The sequence below is a fragment of the Tauraco erythrolophus genome, chromosome 9, assembly GCF_009769465.1.
Source record: "Tauraco erythrolophus isolate bTauEry1 chromosome 9, bTauEry1.pri, whole genome shotgun sequence".
Taxonomy (NCBI): Eukaryota; Metazoa; Chordata; class Aves; order Musophagiformes; family Musophagidae; genus Tauraco; species Tauraco erythrolophus.
This window is the reverse complement of record NC_141473.1, coordinates 36618839-36633378: the sequence shown is the minus strand read 5'-3', so window position 1 is coordinate 36633378 and position 14540 is coordinate 36618839. Positions and strand designations below refer to the sequence as shown.

General features: G+C 38.5%; 1 protein-coding gene across 4 annotated transcripts in view; it reads left to right on the top strand.

Annotated features, from left to right (window-relative positions):
• The window catches only part of CTNNA3 (catenin alpha 3), a 520316-nt gene that overhangs the window by 34804 nt on the left and 470972 nt on the right, over nt 1-14540 (top strand). For all 4 annotated transcript variants that reach the window (XM_086616261.1, XM_086616260.1, XM_086616263.1 and 1 more), the window contains one exon: nt 996-1115. In XM_086616261.1, the coding sequence (XP_086472387.1) occupies nt 996-1115 (120 nt within the window). The remainder of the gene's footprint in view (nt 1-995; nt 1116-14540) is intronic.

The following is a 14540-nucleotide window of genomic DNA, read 5'->3' as shown; positions in this document are numbered from 1 at the left end:
TCTTTTGGTCTTTTGCCTCATTCCCTGGACGTTAGTACCACATGCAAGCTTACAGTAGGTACTTCATCTACAGGGCCTGTAACTGTGTAAGCTAAGTCAATATTTTGGATGGATTTAGAAGACGTAGCTGTTCCTCATTATATCAGTGTAGATTTGATTCTGGTGGTAATCGCTGTGAAAACAAAATATTTCAAAATTACTTACAGCTGCCACATGCTTGTGAAGTGAAGAATATTTACAAATGGGAAACAAAGTCAGAGGAGAAGGTTCATGATTCCCTGAAGGTAGCAAGGGAGCTGCAGCTCCCATTCTCCTTTCACACAGATCTTAGCCTTTCTGTTAGTTCTCTACAGCTGGGTTGGTATTGTTCCCCTCTTTGAAAAATACCAGTACTATTTTTAATAATGGTGTATACATGAAAGAAATTTTAAATTTAAAGGTAAGATCTGTAATGCAGTATAATTAATGTTGTCACAGCTTTCTTATGGAATGTGAGCACATTGCTCAAGGTGAGTATCTGGTCTTCCAAATTACTCTTAAGTAAATTAACTTGATAAGGAGTACCCTTATCAAATATATCTAAGATCCACTGTTATGCTTGATAGAATGAGGAGTTCGTGGCCTGTATAGAGTTGCATATGCATTTATTAATTGGAAAAAAAAAGCTATATGAATATATTCCATCCCATAACATGGCATAGAAAAAGAACTAACCTTTAGAGATTTGTGTTGATTGCTAGTGTTTTGTCTTATGCAAATCTGGCCTATGAAATTAGAGGATTTAATTTAATTAAACAGGACACATGTACTATGCTTTGAATTCTAGAATTGATTTCAAAACAAAATTGTAGAGATGTCTAGAAAGTGGTATGCTCAAGAGGTGACACAGCTCCATAACATTAGTATTTAGTAGAAAAAAATCCTAATACAGTGAAAAATACAGCAACTGTGTGAATGATGGTTATTTGTTTTGTTTTGTTTTTTCACCATCACAGTTTCAAAGAACATTTGAATCTTTAAGAAATGTATCCAGTAAATCTGACCTACAGAAAACCTACCAAAAATTTCAAAAAGATCTGGAAAATCTTGATTATTTGGCATACAAACGTCAGCAGGTAAGAACATCAAAGCTCGGTAGGAAGATCCAGAATACTGGGCATAAACATGGTGGGTGGTAAAACTGATGGGTTTAATACAGTTATTGTTCTATCAGTAGGTTTTATGCTTTGTGTAATGCCATCATGTAGGCCGGTAGGAAGGGTGGCAGTTCTGTTTAACGCGTATGGTGTTGGACTGCATGGTTTTTGATCTCTCAAAAGAGAGAAAGATAGCTAAAGCAAGTGAGACTTAGCACACTATTAAACCTTGCATTAACTAACGCTTTTTTTTTCTTTAATTAAAGGGCATAAAAGTACTGTTTGGATTTTTTGACTTGAAAAAGGAACTAAATCCACATAAGTTAATGGAATCAAATATTGACTATGTGTACAAACCACTGATTATTTCTTCTTTAGAAATGAACTTACAAGGCTAGATTGCATAAAACTTGGAAGTGTAAGTGATCTTTGATTTGTACTTGCAAGATGAAGGTTAAATGGAATTAACATCTGTTTAATGTTAGACATACTTTCTGTCACTTATGCATGGCTTCTGTGAAAATGTCAGCCTCAATAGATCTGCACTTTTTTGTGTTCTTGGTAAAATAATATTTTGCCTCTTTCAGAGCATACTGATGAAATGCTCTAACATTTCTACATGGGTTTGTTTTGGTTTATATTTTTCTGAATTCTGTCGCTTGGTGTCAGTGTTGTCAAACACTTCATTTGCTTGGGGGCAGATCACAGTTGTTTATATCGGGTAATTGATTAGATAGTTAAGAATTAGGAAAGGGCTCAGGGACAGATGGTATCTGAACACATGAATATTTGATTCTTGAGATAGGGAGGTCAGGAAGCAATTGGCTTGAGTGAATTTCAGTGTGGTAGGAGCTGTTATTCTGGTAGCGCTGGAGCATAGTTCATTGTGCCCTCTGACATGGGGCTGCCAGCAACCAAAAGACAATATTTTAACTGGCAACTAGAGTGGATTTGTGATATCTGATCTCATAATTATGTCAAACATAATACATGTCACATCTACAAGGGATTGGAGGGTGTTTCTGAGCCAGGCAAGTGTAAATTCTACAATTACTTCTCAGGCTACCATCACACTTTTATTTGGACTAGCTGTCTCTAGTCTGAATTCTCACACTCGCCTTTTCAAAATTCCGTATTATTTCAATAATATGTGTCTGGTTCTCTAGCAGGCTCTGAATATGCTTCAATAACATACTTCATTTCACCTTGAGCAGGGCATCTTTTCTCCTGTTTTCAGATCTTTGTTACCCTTCCCATCTCAGTACTTTTTGCTTTGAAGCTGTTTGGAGAATCTCAACATCCTTTTTTAACATCAGGCATGCGTATGTCTCCCGATGCTGTTTCTGCTGTATATTTAACTGTGTTGGCAGAAGCTTTTGCATTTGGAGGTACTAAAGGTGTATTAGGTGTAAAATCACTTCCTGCTTTCAATCACAGAACAGAAGATAGGCTGTTCTATCTTCTGTTCTGTGATCAAATCTTTCTAAAATGTTGTACAATGCAATTAAGAAAAAAAAAAGGCAAAGTCAAGTGTGAAACTATTGAAAAAAAACACAACGAAACAAAACAACTCCCAAAGTGAAAACAAATGAGACTACAGATGTTTTCTGTGTCTTAGTTAATTTGCATTGTATGCCTGATCAGTAGTTTTATAGTTTTCTTGAATAGTATTTTACCTGGTTTTCATGTTGAGATGAAAATCTCAGTAGGACTTGCTTGGAGGATCTGCAGTGAGGGATTTGAAAAGCTGCTGTATCTATTTACTATAGAAGATGCTTTGAATTGTGTCCTGTTTTGGAAAGAAAGTGATCTCTCTCTGAAAAGATTAAGATTTGGTTTGATTACTGGGCAAAAATCAGTCTTGGATTGGGACTGAAGTTGTTGTGAGTTCTGTGACATTTGTATCTGCGTTTGTGAAGTGCACGCGTTTAATTGGTAAAAACTGACATGCTCTCTTATAAGATTAAGGGTATATTCATTGATTTGGAGACAAACAATTGTATACAAGATGAATATGAATCCATTCATGGTATAGGAAGTGTTTTATGTAGTCAAAGTAATGAATATTGCTTTTGAATGAAATATGGTTGTCTGCTTCTGTCCTTGTTTTTTAGACATGGGACATAAAGTGCAATATAGCAATGTAATTCTTCAATGTTGAAGTTTCCAGGACAGATAGAAAGTTAAGACTGCTTTTTAAAGGATGTTTAAAGTGACCCACATTGACTCTGATTTATAAATATAGACCAAAATTCTGAGTGGTAGAAGTATACAAGAGGAAACGTGTTTGAGATGATGGTTTATATTAAGTCTTTTTTTAACTGGCAATTTTCAGAGTGGGGTAGAATATCTTGAGTTTTCAGATAGCCAGCAGATTGCCCACAGAAATGTCTCTTTAAAATGGGCAGCGAGGTCAAGAATTCAGTTCTGGCTTGCTTTATACAAAACCGCCATTGTTAACATATGCTGGTCAAACTTCTCAGAGCTTTCAGATTCTAATTTTGCAACTAGAATCATAGGATGGTTTGGGTTGGAAGGGACCTCAAAGATCATCTAGTTCCAACCCCCCTGCAGGGGTGCCCTCCACTACACCAGGTTGCCCAAAGCCTCATCCAGCCTGGCCTTGAACACTTCCAGGGATGGGGCATCTACAACTTCTCTGGGCAACCTGTTCCAGTGCCTCACCACCCTCTGAGTGAAAAATTTCTTCCTTATATCTAATCTAAATCTCCCCTCTTTCAGTTTAAAGCCGTTGCCCCGTGTCCTATCACTACACGCCTTTGTAAAAAGTCCCTCTCCAGCTTTCCTGTAGGCCCCCTTTAAGTACTGGTAGGCTGAGTGTATGTATGAGCTGGCATGGAACTGGTCAGAATGGCTAAATTCTGTGGTGATTACAGAGGAGGAAGATGAGAAGTTCTTGGAGTTGGAGACTTTAATGTTGCAAAGCTGAACTATGTGAATGACTTCTAGTATTGTGGTCAACAAACCTAAACCGTGCTCTTCACTGTTCTTCCGTGTCCCAAACACAATATGAAGTACTGAATCACATCTGTATGCCAGGTCTAGTTAATTTTTCTGTACTTTTGCTGTCTGTGATGAACTCCCACCATATTGAAGTCTGCTCCCAAATATATGGCTGCATGTCAAAGCTTTCCTTCTTACTGTTGATTGGTGGAACACACACCTCCATCTCTACAGACCTGCCATACTTTTACGAGAGATATGTCTTATTAGCCAAGTTAATTGGAAGTATGTTTAACTCAGGCCAGATGAAGATAAACAAAACATTCAGCAGTGGAATGCAGGCTGACCCTTTGCAAATATTGATAAATGATACAGGTGAAGAAATGCACAGAATCTGCTCAGACTCAGGTTGTGGTCGCTTGGTCGGCCAGGCTGAGTGCTGGCTACTGCAGTCTCAGCCATAGGCCTGGCATGGGCTTTGTGTTCCTGCGCTGTTCGTTCTTCCCATTCTGGCATTTGTGTGACTCTGCATAGAGGTGCTTCAGTGTGTTAAACTGACTTAAAATTGAATTCAGTGGAATCATTATTTTGTTACTCAGTTGCTCACTTAGCACTCTCTGTCCCCCATCCAGATGGATGTCTCTTCATCTATCTAACTTGTGGTGACCTAATCTTTCTGCATGCTTCTAGGGTTAGGTTGCATCCGATAGAGAAGTTGGTTAAGTTGAGAATATCAGTTTATAGCCAGTGTGCTATTTTGAAGTCTTCCAGGAGATACCTGTCTCCAAGAAGTGTAGTTTTTCTTTCTTGTCCTGGAGACAGTCTGGCAATTCCTTTGAATTAAAACAAGCTTTTAATTTCCTTGATACTGACTGTCGTATCTGGAATTTGATTAAAAAAGAGTAGATCCATGCCACAATGAGTAGTAGAACTATTCTCTTGCTCTGTGACTTATTGGAATGCTTCCAGTAAGAGTTAAGTAAGCTTTACATTGATCATTGTTTTGTATCAACCTAAGTATTGACACATCTGCAATATGAATATTTACAGGGGAAATGAGATAGGACAAAATGTTCAAGCACTGTGGGATAAGAGGGGAGTTAGTGATAGATCTCAACGCTTTTCTTATGTTGCTGTAGTAGATGCACACTTGCTTTTTTCTTATATGGAACCTTGTTCCTATTGAAGGGAAGTTGTCCATGTATTGTGCAGCTGGAACAGTACTGGTTTAAGGCCATTCATTATAATGATCTTACTGTAAGGTCATTTCAGGAGTGTTGGGCAATGACTGCAATAAAAATGAGATTGTGATAAAATTCAGTGGTATTTAGCACCTGTCAAACTGAAAAGTTATTAGTGCTACTGTTCTTAGTGCTAACAGTGCCTTTAGGACCCCTGTAGCAGTGCTGGCTGTGATTCAAAGACAGTTTTTGCCTAGAAGTCTCCAACAATGTGGTAATGTAAGAGTTGACCACAGAACTATAGTATGTGAACACACACAAAAGCAGTATCCTGTTGTAAAGTTATGTCCATTTAAAGTTTATTTATTTGATTTTGACCGTATGCTCTCAAGGTAATTGTGTACTAAAAGACTGAATCTATGTGAAACCGTTTTGATTATTTCAATTTAAAATCTTTTTAGGATTGCTTCCTGATGATCGTTGTATTTAGAAAAGTTTTAAGAAGTTGCATTATAACTGAAGGAGTTAGAGGCTGTGTCAGAGACTTTTATGGGGCACACAGTAATTTACTTTGCTTACGGGAAGTAATGCTTCCAGGAGATGGAGAAGAGCCCTTAACCTGTTTCACTTTAGAGCAGTCCATCGTTATCAGTACTGCAGTTGTCGTCTTGATCATACAGCTCAAATTTGCATTTCAAAATTCTTAATTTTGGAATGAAGACTTGTTTCTACAGTCAAACGATATTTCTCTTTGTTAAAATGGAATAAGTGCACTTTTATTCTCTACCTTTGATTGTTCACTTTGCTTTTTAAGATGGCGTTGTGTTAAGCATGAGATTTGTTCACCAAAGTGCTCTACTCCAGGAACTGGAGCCAGGTTTCAAAAGAGATTATCACCTATCAACTGGCAGATTTATTGTGTGACAAACACTTTAAAAAAGATGTTGAAAATTGGAGGCAGTTCAGGGTAGAGGTGAATTATTTGTTGTCAAGAAAACAAGCATTATGATGGAAAAGTAAGGAGCTCAGTCATTGTAGCTTATCTGGAAAAGGTTATGGCTTGGAAATATCATAAATAGAGGTACTTAACTGAACCTTTATTCTAGAACACAGAAGTATGACAAGATCCAACGGATGGAAGTCAGAAAAGTTCAAACCAGAAAGCAAATGAATGTTTTTGACTATTAACTACTGGGATGGCTTAGTTAAGAGGTGCGGCACATTAATCATTGCTTGTAGCCTTTGTATCCATAATCCATTCATTCTAAAAGATGTGCAGTAACTGAGATGCAAATCAAAGGGCAGGAATTATTATGGAAATTTTTAAAGCTTGTGCTGTTCCATGAATTTGAATGAGAATTCGTAATTTCTTTTTCTAGACTTAGGAATGACAGTACCTTTGGTTGTATATTTGAAGGTAAAGGCAGAATTATGTCTTTTAAATTGCCATCCTGGATTACTAAATGGGTGATTTTGTTTACTTTTGTATTTACCACTCTGCCACTGTCTATTCTTATGCAGAGTTGAATGTGTTAAGAGTTCTTGTTTAGGAATTTTCAAAGAAGCCTAGCACTTCACTTCAGAGTAATTTTACGGATATGTAGGCATTCGATTCCCACAGACTGTTCTGAAAATGCCTTCTTTCCTTCTTTAATATTTAGTCACAAAATATAAATTATAAAATGAGAGTATAGGTTGTGTTTCCCGTATTCCAGCTTATTATCTCCCCTTGACATAAGAACAACTATCTATCATGTTGCTCTGTAATTAAAATAATTGATTTATGCATTCATTTAAAAAAAGCAAACAACAAATCAGTCTCTGTAGCTAAGAGAGTGTCAAGTTATGACAATCCTGTTTTCAGCCACTTGACATTTGTTGCTAGTTCAGTCATTTAGCTGTTGCTTCTGTCCGTCCTGTGTGTCTATATAGTTTGCTTAATGGGTTTCTTTTCCCCTGCCCACCCGAAAGTCCTGATATTTCTCTACTTACAATTTTTTTATTTTGTATTATTTTATTATGTATTGTTATGGTGGAGTGGAAGACTCCTGTATCTCCAATCAACTTTGCCACTGTATGCACCATAGTTTCACAACTCAGCTCTTCAGTTGGAGTTGTCTGTAGTGCTAGTCTTGCATGATTTCAAGCTGCAAGCAGTTCGTGTATCCATATGTGCAATTTTTCCATCTGTGCATGGAAACCAGACCTCTGAGAAAAAGCCGTGGCTTTTCCATTTGACGGAAGGAGAAATCAAATGACAAAGAAAAAAAATTAGACATGGTGGGGAATTTCTTTAAAAAAACAACATTTGACAGCTTCTGTTATTTTTGTGTGCATGGCTCATGCTTTGGATATCTGATGTGCTCACTGTGCAGCTGCAAGAGGAGCAGGAGGAGGGTTTTGCTGATCTTCTCATAGACAGAGTTTTTACTTGTAGAAATCTGAGTGTCAAAATTAGGTAAAATAGACAAGAAACATTAGCGTGGGAGGCCTGGAAGTAGAGTTGCGTGATTGGTGACGTTGGCATCTGTATTAGGTTTGAGTGGCAAGGTTTTGGTAGCAGGGAGGCTACAGGGATGGCTTCTGTGAGAACCTGCTAGAAGCTTCCTCTCTGTCCAATAGAGCCAATGCCAGCCAGCTCCAAGATGGACCCACTGCTGGCCAAACGTGAGCCCATCAGTGTTCGTGGTAGCGCCTCGGGGATAACATATTTCAGAAGGAGGAGAAGTTGCTGCTCAACAGAAACTGCAGCAAGAGAGAGGGGTGAGAATATGTGAGAGAAACAACCCTGTAGACACCGAGGTCAGTGAAGGAGCAGGAGGAGGCGCTCCAGGCACCAGAGCAGAGATTCCCCTGCAGCCTGTGGTGAAGACCATAGTGAGGCAGGCTGTTGCCCTGCACTCCATGGGGTCCACAGTAGAGCAGAGATCCACCTGCAGCCCATGGAGGACCCCACACCAGAGCAGGTGGATGTGCCTAAAGGAGGCTGGGACCCCATGGGAAGCCTGCACTGAACCTTTTCACTGCAGCTCAATTTGTACCCGCCAATGGTTCAGGATGTGGCTGTTGTAACTGCCCGCAACGCCACTGAGCATGTTGTGGATTAGACAGTGTGATGAGTAAAACAGGATCTTGTATAGCAGAATATAATTTTAGTGATGGAAAACTGATCGGATGAGAAACTATGGGAGAACCACTAACACACAGGACAGTATTGGGCTTCTCTTTGGTTTATATCAAGAAAATACAGTGCAAATTTAGCGTGGTGCAAAGACTCAAAAGAAGAAATGTTCAGTGCTCAAAAGAGAAGCAAAGTGATTTAGAATTAATTTGATTAAGTCTGTGAACCTTATTCATTCAGTCTTTCCGAAGGCAAACGTATTGCTAACTTTAAAGTGATACTGGATTTTCTTGAGCAGAGACTGTAAGATCAGGCTTTCTATTATAATGATTTGGGTTTTTAAAGAAAAAGGTATTCTCTGAGCTGCTGAAGATGTAGCGACATTAACTAGACTGAGGTGCATATGTTGAGAATCTAGGATTAGAGAGTGGTTTGACCAAGTGACTACTTGCCCTTATTTCCATTATAACTTTTCTGGCCTAAATAATTTGAATTCCTCACACTTGCAAGTAAGACAAAAAAAGAGCATCTGATGTGGAGGAATAACTATGGATGGGTCAAATACAGCACTCTAAAGTAGATTGTGTGATTTAGCGGAGGGTAAAGGTGAAATAATGAGTCTGTGTATTAAAACGCGGAAAGGAATAATAATAATAAGGAAAGTCTGCTACAGAGCCTAGACTCTCTGAAATGGCAGTCATTAGCTGTGACATTCCTGGATAACTCCAGACAACCAACTCCAGAAGTTGAATTTTTTTCTTGAAAGTTACGTTTGGGTGTGTATATATATGTTTTTAAGAGCATGAGACTGACTTCTATCCAAAAATAGTATTTGCTCCAAATTCTGATTAAAGTTCCTGTTCTGTTTAATTTGTGAGGCTTAAACCAACACTGTCTAGTGAGTTCGATATTTGTAATTCTGGGTAATGTGTCCCTTCTCTTGACAAAGGTTTTTCAAAGTGCTTCATTTTCTGCTCCACTGCAAAATGGAAAAAAATCATGAAATCTCTGGGATGATTTTAGAATTACAAGCGGTCACCAGAACTTCTGATGAACAAGTATAGGAGAAATCAACATGTTGCTGCATTAACATTATGTCTCGTGATCCAAAATATGTTAATTACTTCAAATGCGTGATTTTTAAAAAATTGGATTGAAACCAGCTAAAGACAAGGTTCTTGATACACTGGCCTGTTGTAAAATCTTTACAGCACTGACATAATCACTTTGGTAGAATTCAGCCAGCTACTGAGAAATTCCATTCTTTGACCGTGTAGTTACTAAACGCATACTTACGTGCCTCAAAATGCTGATATCAAACAGGCACCTTTTGCTGTGAACTTTGGAAATCAACACATTTAAACTGTTTCAGCATGCCCTAATATTTTATAGGACCACAAAGAATTGCAAATCACTCCACTATCTTTTGTGAAAGTTGTCTGGGTTGCTTGCTTCTGATCGTAGTCCAAGTTCACCGGGAAGTTCCTGGGCAGCCAGTGTGAGTTTGCAGTCTGGGATACCGCATGGAGTTCCTAGGCAGTTTCTGTAGCTGAAGAGACACCTGTGGTGGCTGCAGGCTCCTGCTTAGTTCAGGAAACGGGTAACTGAAGTACTGTTTCCTTACAGATTCAAAATTGTGGTGATCTTGTTGCAGTGAGAGGCAGCTTGCTTCTCTGGGCATACAGCGCACCGGATGATTGGCAGTGGTTTGCCTCTGGGCTGCTTTGCCGGGCTCCTCTGAGCCTCTTGTGCACGTCCAGGACACATACCAAATGAGGCGCAGAAGCCGTGTTTCTACGTGTCTTGTCTTGTCCACTTTATGCTCCACATCTGAGCTGTAATCAATGCAAATTGCGTCATCATATTAATTCTGTATGTGATCAGCTTCTTATTGTCCCAGCTGCCTAAATGATCCGCTTTGCAGGGGACTTCTTTTATACTGTCTTGCCTGCTTTTCATTAATACTTTGTGTTGTCCAATGTCTGTGTTACAATCGGTATCAATAGATGTATATAACCCACGTGGTCTGTGGAGACTTTTTTGACAATTACCATATTAGATTGTCTGCCTTCCAGTTTATTTTATGGACTTCAAAACTTAGTTTCTATATTTTGAGCTGACTGGTTTAAATGTGAAGTAGTTTCAGGAAGTTAATAGTGTTACAAACTTACACCGATATAGCTAAGGTCAGAATCTATTCTAATTGGACAAGAGCAATTTCGGTAAATTAAATGTTTTAAAACTAAATTGCTTGCCTCTTACTTTGAGGCCTGGCTTTGTTTGCTACACCAGCACACAATTCATGTGAATTGTATTCAGAATGAACATTAAGAAGACACAGCAGTATTACTATTACTGTATAATTCACTTTGAGATAATGGAAAAACTTTTAAAAATTGTCTTACCTTCGTGGTATGGGTAGACTTATTCCGCAGATGTTTTCTATGCAAAGAATAGCAAGATGGGGGAGTGTGTGTCTTTTCTTTGTGTGTTTTTTTTTTTTTCTGAGTATCTGTAGTTGGAATTTTATGTCCTTTCTGAATAGTTTTGAGATCAGGAGAGACACAAAGAATTCTACCTTTTAGAAGAGTCCAAAGAATAGTAGAATCGACAGGGTTGTATAACAATTCATCATGTTTTAACACTTCCAGCTAAAATTAAAAAAAATTATTTGAAGTGTTCCAGGAGATATCTTGATATATTTTTTTTTTCTTTCCCTTGTTTATTTTGCTTAGTCTTTCTTTTTAAGAAATAATGTTCCTCTTGAAATCCTGTGCGGTAATTTCCATTACTTATACTTAGCCCTATTGCTGGGAAAGAATTTACCAGCAGTAAGCTTTGCATGGACTACTGTCAACTTAACCAATACACAGCTGTGAGAGCGCCACGCATCTCTCTCCTTTGCAAGTCAGTATGAACTTCATGAATTATATCCTGTACCTTTGGAATAGAAGATAACCTGCTACAGAAGAGAATAAAATGAATACTCTGTGTGTTCAGGACTGATTAAGAGTGGGCCTAGCAGCTGAGGAAAAAAAAAGAACTGATAGGTGAGTCTTAGTTGCTGTTTGTTCTGTTGGTCTTTTCCTGTTTCCAGATACACAGGCAAAATAAATTTGTTGAAACCTGCAAGAATTTTGCAATTGAAAGGCACTGATACAGATGTTAAAAGAAAAAAAAATCTATATGGTCATAGAGGAAGAAATGTAGTACTTTGAATTGTTGTGAAGTGCTCGTGGATATAAGGGAACTGAATAGTAGCATCGGTGAATCCAAGAGACATGGGAAGAGAGTACTTTCAAATCTTTGTTAAGAAAGAAAAGTACAAACAAACAGAAAACAAAGTACAACCTCAAACTTTATCACAATCGTTGTTCGTGGTTGTTTTCCCTTCTAATTATTCTGGCCAAGAAATTGGTGTGATCTTGAACACGATCAGATCATACTTGTTTCGTATATGTGTGAAGCTACATGAAAATGGGATTGCTTGATGGAGACATTTGGATAAATATCCTTTCGTGTTTTGCAAAACTCTTGTTAGGATGGAGAACATTAGGGAGGGAAAAGAAGCAGCAGTAATATGGGGAGGGAAGATGGATGAGAGAGAATCAGAGGAATTACCTCTTCTTTCTTTTAAAGTGCTGTTTTGGGATTACTCAAAGGTGCCTGTGGATATGGAAGTTTGTATGGATTTTCTTTTGTTGTCAACAAGAGCTGTTTGTATTAGAAAAGTCTAAAACATTAGAAAAGCCTAAGATGAATATAAATGTCACCAGACAACTCATAAGCTTTCAAGCTTAGTGTTCAGTGGGGGGGCATCCTCTTGGAAATTAGAGCTGTGCCTGATGCCATTGTGGCTCAGAGCCATGGAAGGCCTGTGGTTGGGGGCTATGTAGGTCTTCAGACCTGTTTATGCTGTGCATAGGAAGGTAGGGAATATTCTCCCTTCTGCTTGCTTAGATACCTTTTTCCACATCTATAACAGACTAAATTGTATAGTATTCCGTATCTTTTAGTATTTTTCCCTTTTTGCTAAACTGTGGCATATTGTCTGGAGAGCAAAGTGTATTCTATTGGCTATTCTTATCGGGGCAGTAGAACTTCTAGTTGTGAGTTGAGTGCTATATAACTTGCCTCAGAACCAGGCAAGGAAGTTCAAACCCTTCTATTTTCAAAAAGCCGTCACTCAGATTAAGCATAAATTAGTTTCCCTGTAGTTCAAACCACATCTCAGGAAGTTATTATTAACATGTTAAAATGAAGACAGAACTAGCTGAGAAATATTTGAAGGAATCATAGCATATTTTAGGGTGGAAAAGACCCTTAAGATCATGGAGTCCGATGCTCTGATTTTGCCTGATAGAAAATATTTTATCAATGGAGAGTTTACATGATATATATGAGAACCAACATGTAGTTTGTTTTAAGCGTTGAGCACACTTTGGAAACTTATCATTCATGTCAAGATATAGCTAAACTGTCTCAGGATGATCTTAAAAATTAAATTAGGCTGAAAATAACAGAGTTAATTATTTGATAATGAAAGTTTCTGTCATTGTGGCAATCTATTCTGTGTACAGAAACAAAATATGTTCTTTCCAGTTCTGATGTCTTTAAAAAAAAGAAAAAAAGATGATAAAGTACAAAAAAAATTTCAAGACATTAAATACAATTGAAGTATGCATGATTAAATTAACAGAGAAACTACATGCAAAACAGGAAAGATGAGTGTTTTGACAGGTGTGGTGCATTTATCACAACACCTGTCTCTATAATTCAAATAGTCTTTTTCTTTTCTGCTTCTATTTGCTTTCTTCATTTTATCGATATTTTAGTTTTTAGAAAACAATGGTGTTGCGTGCATCGATGGGATTGTGATCTTCCTGACTTCCAGTCTAGTCTGCCCTTCCCCAGTTGTAGTGTTTGTCAGATGCTGAATACTGGAAGTGGATCATGAACTCATGAGGAATCACTTCCAGCAAATGAAAGTGCTAAGCTCTTCTCCGTAGACCTAGTCCTACTGTATCTATGCCAGACAATTTTGAACCTGGAGCTCTGCCAGTAGACAAGGTCCCTGCAGTCAGAAGCTTTCTGCCTTCTCTTTGGAAACTGTATCCTCTTTTATCATATGTTTAGGTGAGAACCTTAGGGTAAAGATCCTGACATACCATATGCATTGCACAATGCTAAAAGCATCCAGTGCTTAAAATAATCTGACTCTTCAAAGACTTCATCATAATGCTCTGGACACTGAATGTCAACAGGCTGTGGACCTGCCAGTTGTCTGGGTTTTCCTGGGCTTACTCTGGCCTTAGAGAATGTTTTTTTACACAGTACTCTTTTTTTAAGGGAGAAAAGTCCTACCTATCTTTGTGCTGGGGTACTTCCTTCTGTTTCCTGTTAAAAAGCAGACGATTATTTTTTCTTGAGGCACCCTTTTTTTCCCACCCCATGTATATCCTCTTCCCAGTTCTCCCTTACATCTTTGTATTCCTAAGTGACTGGTGTATAAGGAAGAGGGAGAATATCAAAACAAGGATTATGTAAAAAATAATGTGCCTAGACCACTACAGATGGAGAACTCTGCTGACAAGATGCTGAGCTTAGTTGCAGAGATCGTAGATGGACATGAAGAGCAGCAGGATGTGTTACAGAATGTGGATTGCTCAGGGACAGTATACACCGACTCAAGCAAAGCACCATACTTTACCTTGCTTTGAAGAGATTTTATTTAGTTCTGTCCTTAAATGTGCAGTTAGGGCCCCTTTATCTCTGCTATTAGTTGGCTAGGTTTCCAGAGCTGAGCTTTGGCATGGGTCACCGTAAGCAGTTGCTGGGATTGGCTAAACGAAGGGTTGTCGCATTCACATCCTCTCTGCCTGTGTTTCGGGTTGCATCAGGCATAAGAGTAGAGCTCCTCTTGCATTCCCTGTGAGACTGGCTTATTTCCATGTACCAGACTCTACTTTCATTGAATCCCCCGAGACCCTGCGGAGCGCTGCAGCATGCAGTTTTGTTTTGGCCTTTCGCCTTCCTTCTCTCTGTTCTCTTACAGCTCACCAGGAAGAGCCAGCGCTGTGCTTCTTTCTGCATCCTCGTGCTGGCTTATAGTGCAGATCTGGGTGGATGTATTTAACG